At 41.3% G+C, this 18,886-nt stretch overlaps 1 protein-coding gene across 5 annotated transcripts in view; it reads right to left on the reverse strand.

Moving 5' to 3' along the window:
- The window catches only part of myo3b (myosin IIIB), an 81,776-nt gene that overhangs the window by 53,479 nt on the left and 9,411 nt on the right, over positions 1-18,886 (reverse strand). For all 5 annotated transcript variants that reach the window (XR_015089476.1, XM_086050895.1, XM_086050892.1 and 2 more), the window contains 13 exons: positions 18,632-18,731; positions 17,281-17,357; positions 15,444-15,589; positions 10,343-10,408; positions 6,601-6,756; positions 3,504-3,588; positions 3,293-3,409; positions 1,916-2,020; positions 1,581-1,664; positions 1,264-1,466; positions 634-732; positions 455-569; positions 247-373 (listed from right to left, as the gene is read on the reverse strand). Coding sequence is in view for 4 of the 5 variants with exons in the window: in XM_086050895.1 (XP_085907021.1) it covers positions 247-373; positions 455-569; positions 634-732; positions 1,264-1,466; positions 1,581-1,664; positions 1,916-2,020; positions 3,293-3,409; positions 3,504-3,588; positions 6,601-6,756; positions 10,343-10,408; positions 15,444-15,589; positions 17,281-17,357; positions 18,632-18,731 (1,480 nt within the window). In the remaining variant the exon portion in view is untranslated. The remainder of the gene's footprint in view (positions 1-246; positions 374-454; positions 570-633; positions 733-1,263; positions 1,467-1,580; positions 1,665-1,915; positions 2,021-3,292; positions 3,410-3,503; positions 3,589-6,600; positions 6,757-10,342; positions 10,409-15,443; positions 15,590-17,280; positions 17,358-18,631; positions 18,732-18,886) is intronic.

Below are 18,886 nucleotides of genomic sequence, written 5' to 3' on the forward strand. Positions count from 1 at the left end.
TTCTATTTTCGATTAATCGAATCAATTAATCCGGGCAAATCGGTTTGAAATCGATTCATCGTTCCATCCCTACAACAGTCTATTCACGTCATTTCATCGTGTTTCTCTAAGATTCACTGCTTCCAATAGCGTAGGCCGATATGTTTTGAAGGATTTCCGATCAGTGAGCGCATCCAATGAGACAATCGCCAAGCACACCCTGGAGTCTGGAGTCTTTCAACCGGATGAGCAAGCGCCGCATCTCACCATTCTCCAAGGCTTCCGAGTTAGGCACCTCACTCTTATCGGTTTGGTGTTGCGACGTGATGGCGGTAAATTCTATGTTGCCGGTGTTCAATATGGCCGAGAGAATCCTGTAAACAGAGTTGACTTCCTAAAATACGACAGAAAGAGGAGGTGACACAACTGACATCTGCGAGAGGGGGAACACAGCGAATCCTCATTGCTGAAATACCTCTTCGGTAAAGCCAATGTTCCGGAAGCATTCTTGGATGACTTCAAACTGCTCCTTGTACAATTTGCTGGAGATAATGTCCTGCATCACTTTGCGGTGTTGATTGTCAATATACCTGCGCAATTATTCATATCGGCATTGCAAGTGGAACTTGACGGCACGTTGAATGCAGCACCAACCTGGGAGGTGTCCCGTCTGGCAACCTGTACGTCTTCAGCTTGTCTTGGTGGTAAAGGCCGGCGTATATGTAATAAAAGACGTGGAAGTTCTTCTCCCCCCTGAAAGAAGACACACGTGACAGGTTAAAAAAAAGAAAAATAGCAACAACGGATAGCGAAGTGGATGGGCACCTTTTTTGTGTTCCAGGGCCACATTTGCATTTTAAAATGGACGGATGGGCTATGGCATTGGAAAATGAAGAATAAAAAAAGTTTGTGAAAACCGATATAAAACAATTAAAGGGGAAGTGAACCCAAGAAAAATGTCTAAGAATATGTTCTATGCTGCCCCACTTTTCTGAATAATATTGTGTTTGTGGAACGGGTTAAGAAGCAAAATCCACCGTTTTTTTGTACATCTCATGGGGCCCACCGAGATGACGCAACATGGCAGCAAAGCACTACCTTTTTCCAAAATGAATCTCCTCAACTCACTTCAATATTGTTCCTTGGCACAGAGATGCCATAAGATGGTGGCCGAGCACTCATTTTGTCTAAATGAAGCTCCTCAATTGAGAATGATATGTTTCCTTGGCACAAAGCAACACTTTCTTTTACTAAAGATATGTGCAGAGCATTAATGACACTGACATGGCCTGTTTGATGACCCTGGACTTCTCCAGCAGGTACTCGGATATTTTGGCACCGATGACGGCTCCGGTGGGCGTGAACTTCATCTCCAGGTACTTTCCGAAGCGGCTGGAGTTGTCGTTGATTGCCGTGCAGGCGTTGCCGAAAGCCTCCACAAGAGGATTCACCTGCAGGATCTTCTCACGCAAAGTTCGATTGTTTGCCTGAAGACACCAAAACGTCTTTTTTTTCCCCCCAACCACTTCTGCGATTGTCCAAAGCTACTTTCTTGTTAAGACTCTTATTATAATTGGTAATGGGCTACCGTAAAGCTGTACCTTTCCTAGGAAGGTGAGATGTTGAACAATCAAATGAGCGCTCTCGGTTTTTCCAGCACCACTCTCCCCGCTGATGATGATGCACTAAAAACAAAGAAAGAGATCAATTTAAAAAAAAAAAAAAAAAAAAAAAGTACCCATTCCTATAGAAAAATAGGAACTTTCTACCACATTTTTGTCCACTCGTGCCGATTTGTGGGGTCAGAGAAAGCAATCTTTATGGGTGTAATTTATTCCTTAAGGCGCATGTGTTCAACATGAGGCTCGGGGGCCTTTTAGCTCATGAATTTGAGAAGCGCTGCTAGAGTGTGTTCCGAGTTTATGAGGCGCTGTACCTGATCTTTGCAGAAAGTCACCATGCTTTGATACGCTGCATCGGCTGTGGCAAAGATGTGCGGAGGGTTGTCGGCCCGCTTCACGCCGTGGTACAGCTTTGAAAACTACAAAGGGACGGGATTACACGCAAGGTGCAAAGAAAAACATCTATTGAGACATCAACCGTGAATATAAAAAGTCTACACACCCCTCAACAAATGGCAGGTTTGAGCGACATAAAAAAAATTTGACCAAGATGATTAAAAAAATTTTAATGTGACCTATCACAACTGAGTTTAAAAAAAATCCTTTTGAGAGGCAAGCTAAATAAACAAGCAACTGAAATTATGTGGTTGCAAAAATCTGCACACCCTCTTACAACTGGGGATGTGACTGTGTTCGAAATCACCAATCATGTTCAAATTTATGTTAATTGGGATTAAGTACACGGCTGCCACCATTTGAAGTGCCTTTGATTAATCGCAAATAACATTTCTGGTGGAAAAATGTGTTATGGTCTGATGAAACCAAAGTTGAACCTTTTTGTCCATATTTCCAATATGTCATCAGCAAAATAATACCATTCTTCCAATGATGCCAGTGGTGCCTGGCTTCTTCAAAAAAAAAAAAAGAAAAAGAAAAATCTGAAAAAGCCTATTGGAACATCTGAAATTTGGGGTTAATTAGAGGCCCTTGAAATGGTGGCAGGTGTGTGCTGACCCCAATTTAACATGAGTCTGAAATCAGCCTCATGCCGTTCATTTTTTAATCCCCCTCTTGAAAAGATATTTTTTTTAACAATACATCAAATGACTAATTTATTCATGAAAGAGCGTTCAACCCAATATTTTTTATTATCAAGAATATGTTCTATGCAGGCCCACTAGTTGAAACAAGGCATTCTGATAAATATTGCGTTTGTGGAAAAATAATGAATCCACCCGTTTTTAGCCATCTCTTGGGTGGGCGGCCATTTTGTCACTTCTGTCGACTGAAAATGACATCACAAAATGCTCAGGTGTCAGGTAACGACCAATCGCGGCTCAGCTTCAGAAAACAGGTGCGTCGTGATTGGTCGTTACCTGAGCCCTGAGCAGTTGTGATGTGATTTTCAGTCGACAGAAGACAAAATGGCCGCCCCCAGAGATGGCTAAAAACGAGTGGATTAACTCTTATCTCACAAACGCAATATTGATCAGAACGCCTTGTTTCAACTTGTGGGCCTGCATAGAACATATTCTTGAAAACAATATGTTTGGGTTGACTTCCTCTATTAATAAATTACAATAAATATAATTTTTTTTTTTTTTTGATGTTGTGTTGTGAGCTTTTCCTAATGTCAAATATGCCCTGGCTTAATAAAGTTTTGGGAAACAGCACACTCGTGCGTAACCAACCTGTGGAGAGTAGATGCTTAGGTTCTGGAAAGGATTGAGCGCGATGAGGATGTCGCCCACGTACGTGTACACCTGCAGCTCGGCATACCTCTTGTGCAGATGGCCAATAATGGTCTCCTGCAGAAAATAGGGAAGAACACGTTACCTTCAGGAACATTCCATCCGTGTCCGATCGATGCCCTTTTTTTTAGATCAACACGTTAAATCTCACCTCGTCTAAGAACTCCAGGTTGACCAGATCGTCATCGGGACTGCTCTCTATGATGAGGGTTTTACGAGTATTGATCCGTTCGTGCCTGGAACATGTGAAAGCGAGGACGTGATCATGCCGGAGGCTGCTCTTAAGTGACCGTCAAACGGCACTTTCAACGGGATGAATGGGACATATGGGTCACTCCTCCTTTGCGGTCCTCCCAGGGGAGGCCAAGTGAACAGATACTCCAGCTGCACTTCATTCAGACGGTTTGACTCCTCACAGCACTAAAGAGCCCCAGCGGCGGGTAAAGGTCAGAACGGAACGGCCAAAAAGCCCGAGGGAGATCAGAGTGTGAAATGGGCATTCAAGCGTACCCACTGACACCAGCCACAATATTAGGAACGAGGATTAACATTAAACTAAGAGAATTACACATCGCAGGCATGTTTTTAAAACAACCACATAACTGTGCGTTTCAGTCTGCTAGCTTAATGCTAACGCATAATGGGTAACCCCCATAGACGGGCTAACAGATAGCATCTGCGTAGCGGTGTTAAGGAATGGATATTTGAACACAAAACGTGCATCAACACATGTTGACGGACAATATAACAACACTCTCGGGCATATATTCTTTATCCTCTGTGAAGAAACACCCAATACCGCTGATTACAGAGTCACTTCATGTAGTTGAATGAATTTGTCCGCATGTCAGTAATATACTGCCGTTGGGTGGCCAAGAAAGAGCTGCAAGGGCTTGATAATGGAAAAACTGTTTAATCCTTTACATTATCTGTAAATTATGTTAATATGTTTTTCATCAAGTACATTATTTTAGAATGCCATTTCCTTATTACGACCCTTTTCTTTCTTTCCTTCTTTCTTTTCATCGTCAAGTGACATGCTGATTTGCTGATCCAAATTAGGCCCTGGTTGTCCCACCTTAGTGTAGTTCCACACTAGAAAATTCACCCACGATAACAATTGAATTCAACGATAAAGCTCTTATCTTCATTAGATTGGCCTCGGGTGTTTCCTGGTTACTTTTCAAGATTTCAAAACTTCAGCGGCAATTAGTCATCACAAGACAAAGGTATGGAGAACATATCACAGTCGAAACAAATGGTAGATTTTATTATAACCTGGAGTGAATGTCTTGATCTTTTCTGCCTATTGTGGAAATTCAAGCTTGAGGTCATGAGTCGCTTCCCGCTCTGCACGTGCATTTATTTCATATTCCGAATGGAGTGCAAATGCAGCCGAGGAGATATGAAGTGGCGGTCCCTTCTCAACGGGCCATGTGACGTCTGCTGTTCCACTGCTTTGAAGAAGATCCCAATTTTGCACCTACAGCAGCTACTTTTAACTTCTCTGCGTCTTTATTCTTCTTATCTGGACTCATTGTGCGCCCGATCTGTGGCGCGAGAGACTAAACCGGGCGAGCCCGGTTCTCGCCCTACAAACTGCTAATCCCATTATCCACTTTCACTGAGGACAGGAATTCGGGATCAGGCTCAGGCAGCGGCTGCAATGCTCTCGGGAGTAAACAGAGTTGGCACGACATCAAAACAGTCAGTCAAGGGCAGGCTCAGTGAACTCCTTCAAGAGGGGGAAGCAGCGCAAATATCGGGATTTCTTAAGTGGAAGACAGATGGCTGTCTTGAGTGTTTTTGTGCGTACAATTTAATGACATGCAACGCATGAGATATTTAAAAAAAAAAAAAAAAAATCCACCTCATATATGCTTCGCTATAATTAACACAGGCTATGTGGTATGAATGTATCACAACGTTTACTATTATTGTGGTTGGAATATGTAGTGCTCAAGAAGTAATTAGACAAAGTGAACATTAGCTTTTTAAAAGGCATTAAAAGACTCATTTCGTTGGGCGCAATGTAATGAGATCCCTAATGTTGTGTCCTTTTTGCGACAAGGCATCTGTGCAATAAATAATCATTCATTTACTTTCTGAACTAAAAAAAAACAACCTAAGAGCATTTCTAACGTGTTTTATGTTTTTATCAGAAAGATATGTTTGTATGTATATTAGGGCTCCAACTAACGATTATTTTAATGGTCGATTATTTCATCGCTGAATAAATGTTTTTATTGCCATCGCTTTATTAACACAACACGACATTTATTTCACGTCGACAGTGCAGAAAACACACACACATTAACTAAGATTCAGTTATTGGTTTGGGTCATAACATTTCATAAAATAGACAAAAATGTTGATCATTGTTTGAGGAACTAAAAACGGATTCTTTGATAATGTTTTGTGTTGATTCAACATAAAGGTAATCAGTCTGCTTGCATGGAGGACTACACAAATTGGAGAAAATCTACTGGTGAGAGGCCGAAATTCCAAGCATTTAGACAATTTTAACTTCGCGCAAGGTCTCTAAATGGTTAATCGACTATCAACATATTTACTGACCAATTTGATAAACGATTAGTTGACGATTAAACGTTGCACCTCTAATTTATATGTTTGTATGTATTGGAACTGTGCTGTGTTGTACTGACAGCTATTTTCGTCGGGGAGGTTCCTCATTAAATGCTTCTTTCTGCTCAATCCAGTGCAATTAACAACAATAAAAAAAATGGAAGTACAGCTAATCAATATTCAATTTAACTTTTGTTTCTCATTGAGTAGGCAAATGTGCCGAAAGGCATTTGGTTATGATAATGTCATTTTTAAATCTTTACATACCATAAATTAGTCACGAAATAAGTACCTCTATTAAATATTATATTACATGACATTACACAATCAGATGGATTCATTCTTTGTTCTAATGGCTGCCAAGTCCATTTGCTTGAGCGTATTTATTAAAGTGTGGTTAGTCAGCAACAATCAGCCCGCACTGAATTAGTCACACTCCCCTACCTTCTTTTTAATCACACACTCTGACGTCCATTACTGGGCTTCTCATCATCTCAATGCAAAAAAAGATGATAGCCTGCCCCCTACTGGAGTAAAATATGACCCGCAGTGAGTTTTGTAGAGCGTCAGCCTTGTCACGTTTGTCCAAAAGAAAAAAAAAAAAAAAAGAAAAAAAGCCACTTCTATGAGAGCAAATACAGAAAAAAATAAAACAGACTTACTTGGTTTTGGCTGCACATCCCAGCTCTTGCTGCTCCTTGATAAGCGCCGCCAGCTGCTGTCGAAGGGTCACATCTTTTCCGTGGGCCTGCTTGATGAAGGGATGCTCCAGAAGGTGAGTCACCGATGGACGTGCCTCGAAATCCTTGATCAGACACCTTGAGAGCAAAAAAAAAAAAACAAGGAGATTGTTACCTCGCTGGAGTCAGGGTGAAGAATAAGCTGAGAGGTGACGAGCAATCACCTGAACATTGTAGCAAACCAGCAGATGTGTCGTCGCTTTCGACAGACTTCAACAGCAGACGGTGAGCGCCTTAAAAGTGTGAGTGGCTAATCTGGTCAGTGAGCGCCACATGGCCGCTGTCGCCATGGCCCCGCAGTCCAAACAAGCCCTGCTAGGGCCCAGCGGCACTTCCTATCTGGGATGCGCAGTGTTTGCCTGAGCTTTGGTTTGTGCTGCTGGGAAAACTGGACACGTTCTGGCTCGAATCCCGAATTTACTTTAGATTTTCATATCATGGACAACGACTATGAAAATGAGATGACGCAAAGTAAAGGAAGAGCGGAAAGGTTTTGGTCCACAGTGGTTTAACAAAGCAGTGACCATACTAAAATGTCACAAAAATTAGGAATACTCAAATAATGGTGATATCGTCTCACTTTGCTCTTAATTGACGTTCTCGGTGTAAAATCTGGGCCTCTTATTTTGTTGTATGAATAGCAACGGGTGACTGACTTCACTATATGTTGTTGGCATAGATACTGTAAGATAAAGGCAAATTTGGAATAGGAATCAAGCCCTTAGCAATCGACGGGTACCCGAAAAGGGTTCTAATTGCCGACGGTTGCCACGAGATGGCGGCAAATCACTTTTTGTTATTAGACAAGGCTACGGACTGGCTAAATGAAGCTACTCACTCAAAGTTGCTTTCTGAGAGACCACAAGATGGAAATAAAACTCTATTTTTATATAAAATAGGACTTTGGCTTGAGCACAAAACAGCTAATGTGACATATGATTTCACAAACAGGCGTTTTGTGTTACTAGCATAGCCACAGAACAAATTAAACTTGTATCTCAAGGCACCACCTTTACACATACAGTGGAACATTCATTTAATGGACTAATAGGTCGAATAGGTCTTCTTTTAACGCCAAGTGCCCATTAAACTGAGGTACTTTTTCTCGTGGCCAAAACCACCCACTTCAGAGCCAAGTACAATACACAATTATTGGAAATAAATGTAACATTTTTTTGAAACTGTTTGAAAAGTTTTAAAATGTATCCAAACTTACCTCACTGACACTTGTGAGGGTGATAATAGCATGCAGCTAGGCGCTTTCCTGTTAGCGCGCTTCATATTTTTCACCTTGCCACAAAAACACACCCGTAAAACCGTCCCAAAAAATAGCATGTTCAAGAAACATGTACACGTACTACATGACAAGAACTTCTTCCATTATACAAGATAATCATATATGAATCGGTAGATAAGACAAACCCCTTTTGAGCTGTGCGCCGACAGCAATGCTAAGCTAACATTCATGCTCTCCTTTGCCCTGCCATGGCAAAAAAAAAATAATAATAATAAATTTAAAAAAACAATAGCCGCCATGGTGACACATCTGTTAGCCTGCTCTCGTCTCTACAAAGGAGAATTTTAAGTGGACTGGACACCACTTTACGTTTTAATATAATTTTTTTCTGATCAACTCATTTTGAGAGAGTGAATCCGCCTTTGTGTTGTTCATTTACCTGTGCGGCTAAAGACTCGAACAACACCAAACACACAAGATAGCCGGTAAACAACAATCTCACTTAAAACAGCTAATCTCTGTTTTCTCCTCTTTTTTTTTTTTGTGCTCTCAAAGTTAATTCCGTGAATTCATTAGTGTCAGGACATTAAGCAGCCGAGGTTTGCCGCTATTAGCGGAGCGGCGCTGGCGGGATTGTGAACGGCGAGCCACTTTGTCACACGAGTCAGCTCCCTGGCTGCACAAGTGCGGACACGGCGGATGGATTTATTATTCTGGAAAAACAGCCTACGCGCACGTTTGCGTACACACACTTAGCAAACGAGCGCACGCAAACAAGATAGGCTCCACAAACGGTCTGCAAAGCCTGATAACATTGTCCAGCCTCCTTGCAATTTAACTCTGTCGGGCTTGTTTGTTTGACGAGATGAATGCCGAGGTGACGTCACACAATCCAGCGATTAAGATCCTCTTGGAAATGCTTGCAAATGACGCAGCATCATTTGGAAAAGTATTAAAAACTCCCAATTTGCCAGGCGTAACACTGATTGACTGCGTCCTGACTAATCAATATCATACAAAGCAAACGGCCTCTTAAAGCAGACAGCCTACTGTATTTATTTGTAATTTACTCCCTTACAATCCATCAAATAATCCTCCACTCAAATGGACTCTTATCATTCCGGTCGGGACCGGCACACTTGTGTAGTAAACATTAAGGTTATATATATATTTGGAGCAGCACGTACAAGGCAGCACTGATCTTATAAGCTTTAACGCGGTGTTTGCGAGGGAATGAAAAGTTATTTATTGGTCCCTGATGGAGGTGATAACTCACGTGAATTACTTTGTTCCCCTGTGGCAGATTTACACAAATGAAAAGTCAATGAACACAAAGCCACGAAAGGTTGATAGAATCTGCCTGGAAAATATCAATTTCAGATCTCTCGCTGTTTAAACGTTCATTGTTGTTCATTTAGTAGGGATTAAAAACACGGGATGAACATTTAACATTGAACACCGAACAGAATAACATTGCTTGAAGGAGTTGAAACAGTGTAGCTGAAGCTACCAATAGTCGACATCCTGTACGAGTTTTGATCTAACAACCAAAAATCAACGGCACCTCGCTGGTGGTTGCACTTTATTTCGCTTTCAGACATGATTAATCAACAATCAATTCCGCAGGAATTACTAATAATCAATTAATTGATGTAACACTTAGTATGCCCATCCCTGAAGCATTCAAGCTCTAATGAGATCCAAGCAAGAGCTGAAGTCTAAAAAACACAAAAAGGGCCTACAATAGTACTCTTCTGTTTGGATCGCTCAGTAGTTCGATAACATTGCAAACAACAGCAATATAATATCGTTGTGGCCAGTGCATATACAGTAAACCCCCTCCACTATATTGCAAAAAAAAAATTGTGAAAAAAAATAATTATGTAACAGTTTATAACTATTTTATGTGGGGTGTAATTCCAGTGATATCCACTAGTGGCACACAATTTTTTTTTATACTGTAAAACTCCATGGAAGAAGAAATGCCAATACATTACACGCAGTCGTAGCTTCGTCCCCCCATTTTCTGCGGCCGATGACGACTCCAATATTTGGCAGAATAAAATGACAATAACCGATTCATCAGCCGATTTAAAAAAAAAAAAGATAATTAATAAAATAACTTCTTTAGTCATATAGTGTTCAGAAAAATAAAGATATGAATCACTGACTGTTTTGTATAACTCTGTCCTTTAGTATCTGCTTAACTTAATACAGAGCGAAAAATCGGCAAAAATCAAGTTTTTTTTTAACGTCATTATCTTTGCCTCACAGTATGTTAAAAAAAGAAAACCGGTGAGCAAAAATGCGTTACAAAAATTGGACTGATTTATGCTAATTTTAATAGAGCTAATATCGGCCGATTAATCAGTCGGGCCTTGCTATTGATCCCTGCGGAAAGTGATGGCAAGTCTCGATGACACTTACTGTCCGATGAAATGGCAGAAGCTTCTGCACCACTGCTCCGGATTTTGCAACGTAGGTGAGGGATTTCTGAAAGAAAAATCAGAAAAGATGAAAAAAAGAAATAAATAAATCAATCATCATCTTTTCGGCTAGTCGGACTGGGCTAACTGCCTCCCAGTGACATGACAGAAGCAAAGTATCGCCAGTCAGTTGACAAATGATGGCTGGCACAAGCTCAGAGGAACTTTTTGGGGAAGCCTTGGTGGCTGTCCAGCTTCGTAAGTGACTCGGTGTGTACTTGGCAGGCGGCATCTGTGACTGGGAGCTCCAAGTTATGAGAGCAAGTCTCGCCTCTGTCAGCAGCATTCATGGAGGACATCTATAATGAGGCCAGCACTCTTCACGTGAACTCCATGACGGGAACAGTGGTGATTTTAGATGACGGATAACCCCGGGGCACCAATATATATATATATATATATTTTTTTTTTAATCGCCATATCATGATATTGCGAAATCCCTAGTGGTTACCAAATCTGGCTCGCAGTTGTGATATTGAATGTTCGGTTGTGTCACCCGCAATACTAAATGAGTACAAACGCTACAGAAAATTGATGAATGTATTTTATGACCGCATCACATGTATTGCATACAATTTGACTAGATTCTAAGAAAGCCGTTAAGAGGAAATTGTCCCTAAACAAACCACAGGAAGGCATACATATCCCTCATTTACAGCGACTCCTTTTTGGGAGGAAAATGTGTCATTTCAAACAGCTCCGCGCGATAAAGCATTCAGGCAGCCGATCCTTTGCAAAGTGCAGATCAAAGCCGGCAAAGTGTCTGCTTCAATGGAACCTCTAATATGAGCCCGCAGACATGTTCTCGCCTTGATGTCGTAACACACTACTTATACGTTACTACGTCGATAGAGAAACGCGCGCGCGCGCGCTAGCGATAACGCTCTCAAGTGTGCTTATTGTGCTGGGAAAATTCAGCCACTTCTATTTGTACCTTCTGAGTACTGGTGAGAGTGGAGGCTCACATTGTAAACATGAATGGCTTATTCAAATCGCGGGCCGGGCAGAGCGCACACTGTCAAGTCGCTCCTCGGCGTGGATTGAGGCGAAATCAGAGAGGTGTCAGCGGCACTTGACGGCTGGCGCTAAGCCTCGCAGAAAGACAAAAATGAGACCAAAGAAATATTTTAGTGTGGTACTCAGTATGCAGCTTTCATAATCCTCCACATCCCACAGGATGTTATATCTCTTCTGCCGTTATTTAACGGTTGCATTTCATTAAAAATAAAAAAATAAGAAAAAACGCAGGCCGCCCAAAACATTACGTGGGACTGAATCTGAAGAAATTCTGCCTTGGCAAAGATAATAAAAGCTTTGTATTTAATAGTTTTGATTGACACTATCAGTGAGGTGTTAATTGTACTTTGCATTAGTGTAGGAATGCATTATCATATTTGGAGCAGTTTTGCTCAATTGGGTGACCAATTGGTGACAAACCATGTAAATTAAAATTGAGCATTAATGTCGATATTCATAGCTGAACCAGCTTAGGAATTGAGGTCAGAAATCATAAACATAAACAAAAACAAAAAGTGTGTCATACTATAATGAGGACAAATTTGACCAATTTCCTCCAAGTGGGTTGTTGTATTTAGCATGAAGGCGACAACACTTTAAATTTTTGGTGAGCGCTTGGGAGTAGGACTGCACAATATATCGAAAATTATCGAGGGGAATTACAATTAATTAGCTAAGAACACATTGTCCTTGCTTATTTTGCCAGATGAAAAAAATGTACTTCTTTCATTCGATAATAAAAATGTCATTTCTTTAGGTACATGTTAAATATCGCAATATCGCAATAATATCGATATCGATACGCGTTTCCAATATCGTGCTGCCCTACTTGGGAACAAAAAAAAAAAAATCTTTGGTTGTCTCCACCCTCCCTCACGTTGACATCCACTTTGATCGATGCATGTTCGTTACTTATTTCTTCAGGATCTGGCCCAAACAAACAACCTCGGCCATCTTTGCTTCTAACCTTTAGCATTATACACACACACACACACACACACACACACACGCCACATTTTGATGTAGCATGGCAATGCGAGGCGGCGCACCGGAGACTAAATTGACTCGAGATATTAACCTTGCGCATATTAAATACCGCAAGCCATATTTGTATTTGTAATTCATTTTGCAGTTGCTGATTTTACAACTTTACCCTCTGACATGCTCCATTACCTTCACTCATGGTTATTATGAGCTCACATCTGTCAATTACACCGCAGCGCACTCAATTAATCAAATACGAGGCGGAAAGGCGGGAAATGGAAGGAAAGGTGTCTTCTCGAGTACGGTAATATAGCAGCCGGAGCGAGCCGCCATTTAAACCACGCGGCACGGACGTGTGAATGTTCTCCCAGCAGCTCGTATTTCCAAAGCATAAAGAGACCACGCACGAAGGTGACCCCAGTTCATGGAGCTCACAGGATGTTTATAGCCAGCTGGGGTTAAAGCCACTTCCAGCTGGGCACAAATTCCCATCGTGGAAACATAACAATGTGATTCGATACTGTAATCACAGGGTCATGTGATAACAAAGGGTTCCGGCAGGAGTGAATGGACTGATGCAGATGGATGCCGGGGACTCAAATAGTTCAATCGATAATGCAATCAGACGTATAGGTCAATAGTTTTTCAAAGTCTGTTTTTGTCTGTGTGTGTGTGGGGGTGTGTGTGTGTGTGTGGGGGGGTGTGTTTGTGTGTGTCCCAATCTGTTTCAGAACATCACCATTTGGACATAAGAGTGCAATTTGGATTATCAGTGACTTTGGGAAAAAAGTCTGAGCTTTAATAGTGCTCGCTTCTCCATGTTAGTGTGAATGTCATTACGGACAATATGGAAAGATCAAATAATTTCATAATATCGCTACCCAACGAAAATTAAATTGAATGTATCGCGATACTTCATCAACGGATCGATACTTGTATCGGCATAAAAAGTATCGCGATACGATTTTTTTTCCCCAGCCCTACTGTATATGCACCATTACAAGCAGTAATAAAACTTTTTGATGGACTGACAAGTACAAGCGCTTACATTTTAATATTCTCCAATACCAAGTACCAATACGGTTTTTTTTTGGAACGAAAAAATATTTTTGTTGAAATCAAATATCGTTCAAAACACAAACTTTTCTAGAACATGGCGCAAGTGCCAGTCAAATATAATATTATATAGAATCATTTGTCACTAAAACACGTTAGGACTCACAGTAATTTTTCCCGAAGGTATATATCAGGCTGGAGAAGTGGTATCAGTCTAGTATCGCAACAGTACGAATATAAGTACAAACGTACCATATCAGTGTATACGATTACAATGAATTTCAATTTGACAAGAGAAGCAGAGGAAAAAAAAATAGCATCACAAATCCTACTGCTGCCAGTAAATATACAGCGAGAACCTGACTATTGCGTAATTTTTTTTTGTAGAATTTTACAACATATATTCCATGACATGAAGAATGTCACAGTGGATGAACATGACAGTTAAATCTGTCTGACACATTAAGCACATGCAACTGTAAAATACGACAATGCTAAGAATCCTCCCGACACGTTTAAGTGCTTATAGTCAAGGACATAACTTCAGAGAAGGCACCTCTGTTAATACCTTTTGAAATATCGAATAGGCAAAAAAGATCAAGTTTTCACAATCATTAAAAGCTGCTAAGATGGATTCATCCGAGCCCGGTCATGAATCACCCGTAGCTCCACTTCAAACTCAAAGGTGGAACACATTTCCCTATTTAGAAAGTCATTCATACCGGAGTCATCATTTACACCAGATTTCTTGGCGATTTCGTCTGCCGCGGCGCCTTGGCGGCAAAATATATTTGAGATAAATGACATGTTAACGGAATCATTTCACGGTTCAACACGTTGGCTGTGATTTATACGGCAACCGTCTCCGCGCGGTCGCCGTTTCCCGGCAAAAGGGCAAACTATCTATTTTGATTCCAGCAGGTACCAGGAAAGAAGTATATTTCAAACCAGCCATCCATTTTCTCATTCCTCATTAGGGTCGCTCGCGGGCGAGCTGGAGCCGATCCCAGCTGACTTTGGGGAGAGAGGCGGCGTACACCCTGGACTGGTCGACAGTCAATCGCCAGCCAGGCCATGTAAACGAAACATTCACACTCACATTCACATCTATAAATAAATCCACCAAAGTTTGGGGGATGCGAGTCGAGATTCCAACCCAGAACCTCAAAAGTGTGGGGCAGACGTCCTAACCACTAACCATGGTGCCTGAGCAATTGCGTTGAAGTGAGTTGAGGAGCTTCATTTAAACAAAACAGTTTTGCTGCCATCTTGTGGCATTTAAAAGCAATTCTATCGCTGGGGAACACTGAATTGTCTTCTGTCGACTGAAAATGACGTCACAACTGCTCACAACGACCAATCACGGCTCAGTTCAGAAAACAGGTCAGCCGCGAGCAGTTGTGATGTCATTTTCAGTCGACAGAAGACAAAACGGCCGCCCCCAGACATGGCTCAAAACGAGTGCACTTTGCTGCTTAACATATATTCCACAAACGCAAAATTCATCAGAATTGTTTCAACTAGTGGGCCTGCTGGGAACATATTCTTGAAAAAAAATATGTTTGGGTTGACTTCCCCTTCTTAAGGCCCATGATTTTACTTGCTTTAAATTGAACGTGGATGAAATTCTTTCCGCATGCCATCCGGAGCCCTCCGACTCATCGAGTCTCATCTCGGTGTGAATGGAGCTAATCAGCGATGCAAATTGCAATCAGACGGCCACCTCTCCACCTAACGGGTGATGATTGCACAATAGTGCAGATAAAAGAAGGTCAACTGTGTGTAGCTGCAGCAAGTGCGCCAATATCTTCAGACATGTATTTGTCCTCATTATTAACTGTTGTGAATCTGTATTTAATATATGAGTGACTGTATTTTAATTCTGTAAAGCACCTTGTGAGTCCTCTATGTGGGAAATGCTATCGAAATCGTTTCCCCACATTTTCTGACAGCTGTAGGCCAGGGGCTCCCTCTAGTGGACTCACCGCGGGATCTTGAAGAGGGCTTTGACTGGGTGCATGTCAGCCAGCGGCGGGTCTCCATCCGCGAGCTCGATGGCGGTGATGCCCAGAGACCACACGTCACAGCGGGCGTCGTACGAGTAGTCGTACTGCTGTTCACAGGCTATCACCTGCCAACAGCAATATGGACGTGGCGGGAGATCACTAGAATGCAATCCATTTAGTTCAAACTCAACAGACAATTCATTAGGTACACCAAGAGCTATAGCAGAAAACAGTGGTCGGCTTTAAATGGCATTGTTAGAGAGCTACTCATTTATGTTGGCTATAAATATATTTCATTATTGTGGTTGTAATTAGTAGTCCATTGTTTTTTTTGTTGTTGTTGTTTTTTTTTTTTACCTATACCTTAACTTACTTCATTAGGTGCACCAACACAATCCGAGATCCAAAATGCTAAATATTCTGAGACGCCAGGAAACGACATTTCTGGAGGAATTGTGTGTGAATGCTGGAATGCTGAATGAAAAAATATGGATTGAGAGAAACGGAATAATGTGGAACAACATGGAATTATATTGAAAGTTGTGGCATCTTTGTGCCAATGAATTTTGTAGTGAGGGGTAAGAGCTTGTAAAAGGAGCTTTGCTACCACCTTGTGGCATCTATAGGCAGTAACTAAACTTTGTTTGTAGTAATCCAAACAACGTCAATCTGCAGTACATCATGACCTCATAGATATTTTAGATTCTGCAGTAATAAAAATACTTACAAAGCTAATGAATGCTTCAGTTTTTATTTAAATGTGAACCTTGCAGGGAAATCAATAACATACGCGCATAGAAATAATTATTTTATGGCAACAAAAATACACAAATTGCTAATAAGACGGGAGGGATTTATGCAGTCATTAACAAATATTAAATTGTTCATTGCAACCATGGAGATGAATTTGCCCCATCTTGTCAAGCGGAAGTCAACCCAAACATATTTTTTTCAATAATATGTTCTATGGAGGCCAACTAGTTGAAACACAGCATTCTGATTAATATTGTGTTAAGCAGCAAAATCCACCCGTTTTTAAGCTAGCTCACGGGGGCGGCCATTTTGTCACTTCTGTCGATTAAAAATGACACCACACACCATCACACCAATCATAACTCAGCTTCAGAAAACAGGTGAGCCGCGATTGGTCGCTATCTGAGCAGTTGTGATGTCATTTTCAGTCAAGTGACAAAATGGCCGCCCCCTGAGCTAGCTAAAAACGGGTGGATTTTGCTGCTTAACACAATATTAATCAGAATGCTGTGTTTCAACTAGTGGGCCTGCATAGAACATATTCTTGAGAAAAAAAAATAGCGAGCTTTCACTATAGTGATAACATAAAGCTGCTTTTCGAGTTGCTACACCGTATGCCATCAACATTGCTGCTTGTTTAACAACCAAACAACTCCTATGAGGCACACAATAATCCATCTTCCCAAAAATGCAGTCTTGTTATTATGATGAAAACCCCAGCAGCATCAGACATGACAAACTGCCCATTTACTGGCCACTTCACTGAACTTCCCAGTCAATAATTATAATTGACACTACATTACACAGCTGAGTTTATTCTAATTGCCCCCGAGGTGCTTTTCTTACAGCCCTATCACGGCACTTCATTTTTTGCCACGGAGGAACTGGCGGTCCACGGTCTCCCAGCTATTAACCTTGAGGCGACCTCAAGAGGTGCTCCCGTGGAGGGGAATACATAATGACACAGGGGGGAGCGGCGTCCAGAAATAGCTCAACCTCTCACTTCCCCGCCTTTGTAACAAGTCATGTTGGACATTTTAGGACCAAAAGGGACATGTCTGACCTCAGGAGCCATCCAAAACGGGGTCCCGACGGATGTGTTCCGTCGTAGTCGCGCGCTGGTCAGTTGTGCTGAAACCCCTGCAAAACAAACACACATCGGAGGAATGTTTATTTAAAAGCGGTGAGACAAACGCTCCAGTGAAATAATAAATGCCGGCATATGATTTATTGAGGCGGCCTGCCAAGCGGTAACAACAAAGGGCTGTGATCATTTCAAATTATGTAGGACAGATTTTTATCAGCAGGAGTCCACTTCATCTCCACGAGACAGAGGATATAAACACGCCTGAGGGATTCGGAGTCATTTACCACAACAGCTTCTTTTTTTTCAATATGCAAAATAATGCAATTTAAATGAGCTATAATAGCCTCGGGTTAAGGCTACAGTCCATGAAATCAAACCACGTCGTGGTGACAAAAGGGGATCTTACAATATATTCGAATTCTGGATTTATTTACAAACTCACTTCATTTGCTTTGCACCGCCACAATCTGAGATACAAAAGGCTTATTATAGTAGAAAATGCAATTACTGGATAAAGTGAGTGTGAATGGCGAATGAAAAAAAAAAATATGGACTGAATGAAATGGAACCATGTGGAACAACATGGAGTGATGTGGAATGATATTGAAAGTTATTAAATGATTGGAATCATGTGGAATGCTTTTGGTGAAAAATGTAGATATGGAATGAGATTACAGTGCATTGGTTAAAAATGTGCAAAATGTTGGTGAAAAAACGTGGAATGATATGGAAAGATATTAAATGATATGGAATGATGTGGAATTATAGTACATTGGTTACAACTGTGCAATATGTTGGTGGAAAAAAAAACTTTTTTGTTCTCTCTCTTGGGCAAGACTAACTAAATGATGTTCCTCCTTTCAATTCATTACAGTTGTCCAGCACAAGATGGCACCAAAGCATTTTTTAAATTATTAGACATAGCTTAGGTCGGAGCACAAAAACAATGAATAGGTGAGTTTTTCAGCGAATAATGGAAACTCCCCCAAGCCCAAAAATAATTGATCAGACAAATTTGCTGTATAGTAAATAGTCGCTGTCCTGTGAAAAACACTTATCTCCATTTTTCTTATTTTTTTACATGACTGGTGTTTTTTTCGGTATTAATGTGAAAATTAAAAAAAGTTTCCAAAATTGGACATACATGTTTTTCACAGGACAGCGACGATATGTAACGAGGGTATGAGCACAAGATATACACTTGTGCAAACTACAACCACAATGCGAAATGAACAGCGCCTCAGCCCGAAAGCGCAACCGCAAAACTGTACGCCCCTCTCCAGCTTTCCACCGCAGAATGAAAACCATTATTTCCAAAATACAGTACCAAAGTCAACCAGTTTGACTCCGCCTCCAGTTGTCAGGAGGATGTTATTGCCTTTGACATCCCGATGGATAATCCGGTTGTTGTGCAGATGTTGGAGACCCTTTGGGGGTGAGAGGAGAGAGAACGAGTAGGATTCGTGCAAGCTGTGATGCACAGCAAAACAAAAAGCGAGCCGCTGAGAAGCAAAGACATTGATTCTGGGCTGTCACCATGAACGCTCAGCATGTTCCCTGCGTGTCGCATACCGACCTCCTG

The sequence above is a fragment of the Filicampus tigris genome, chromosome 14 (genome assembly GCF_054856515.1).
Source record: "Filicampus tigris isolate MCC_2025a chromosome 14, RoL_Ftig_1.0, whole genome shotgun sequence".
NCBI lineage: Eukaryota > Metazoa > Chordata > Actinopteri > Syngnathiformes > Syngnathidae > Filicampus > Filicampus tigris.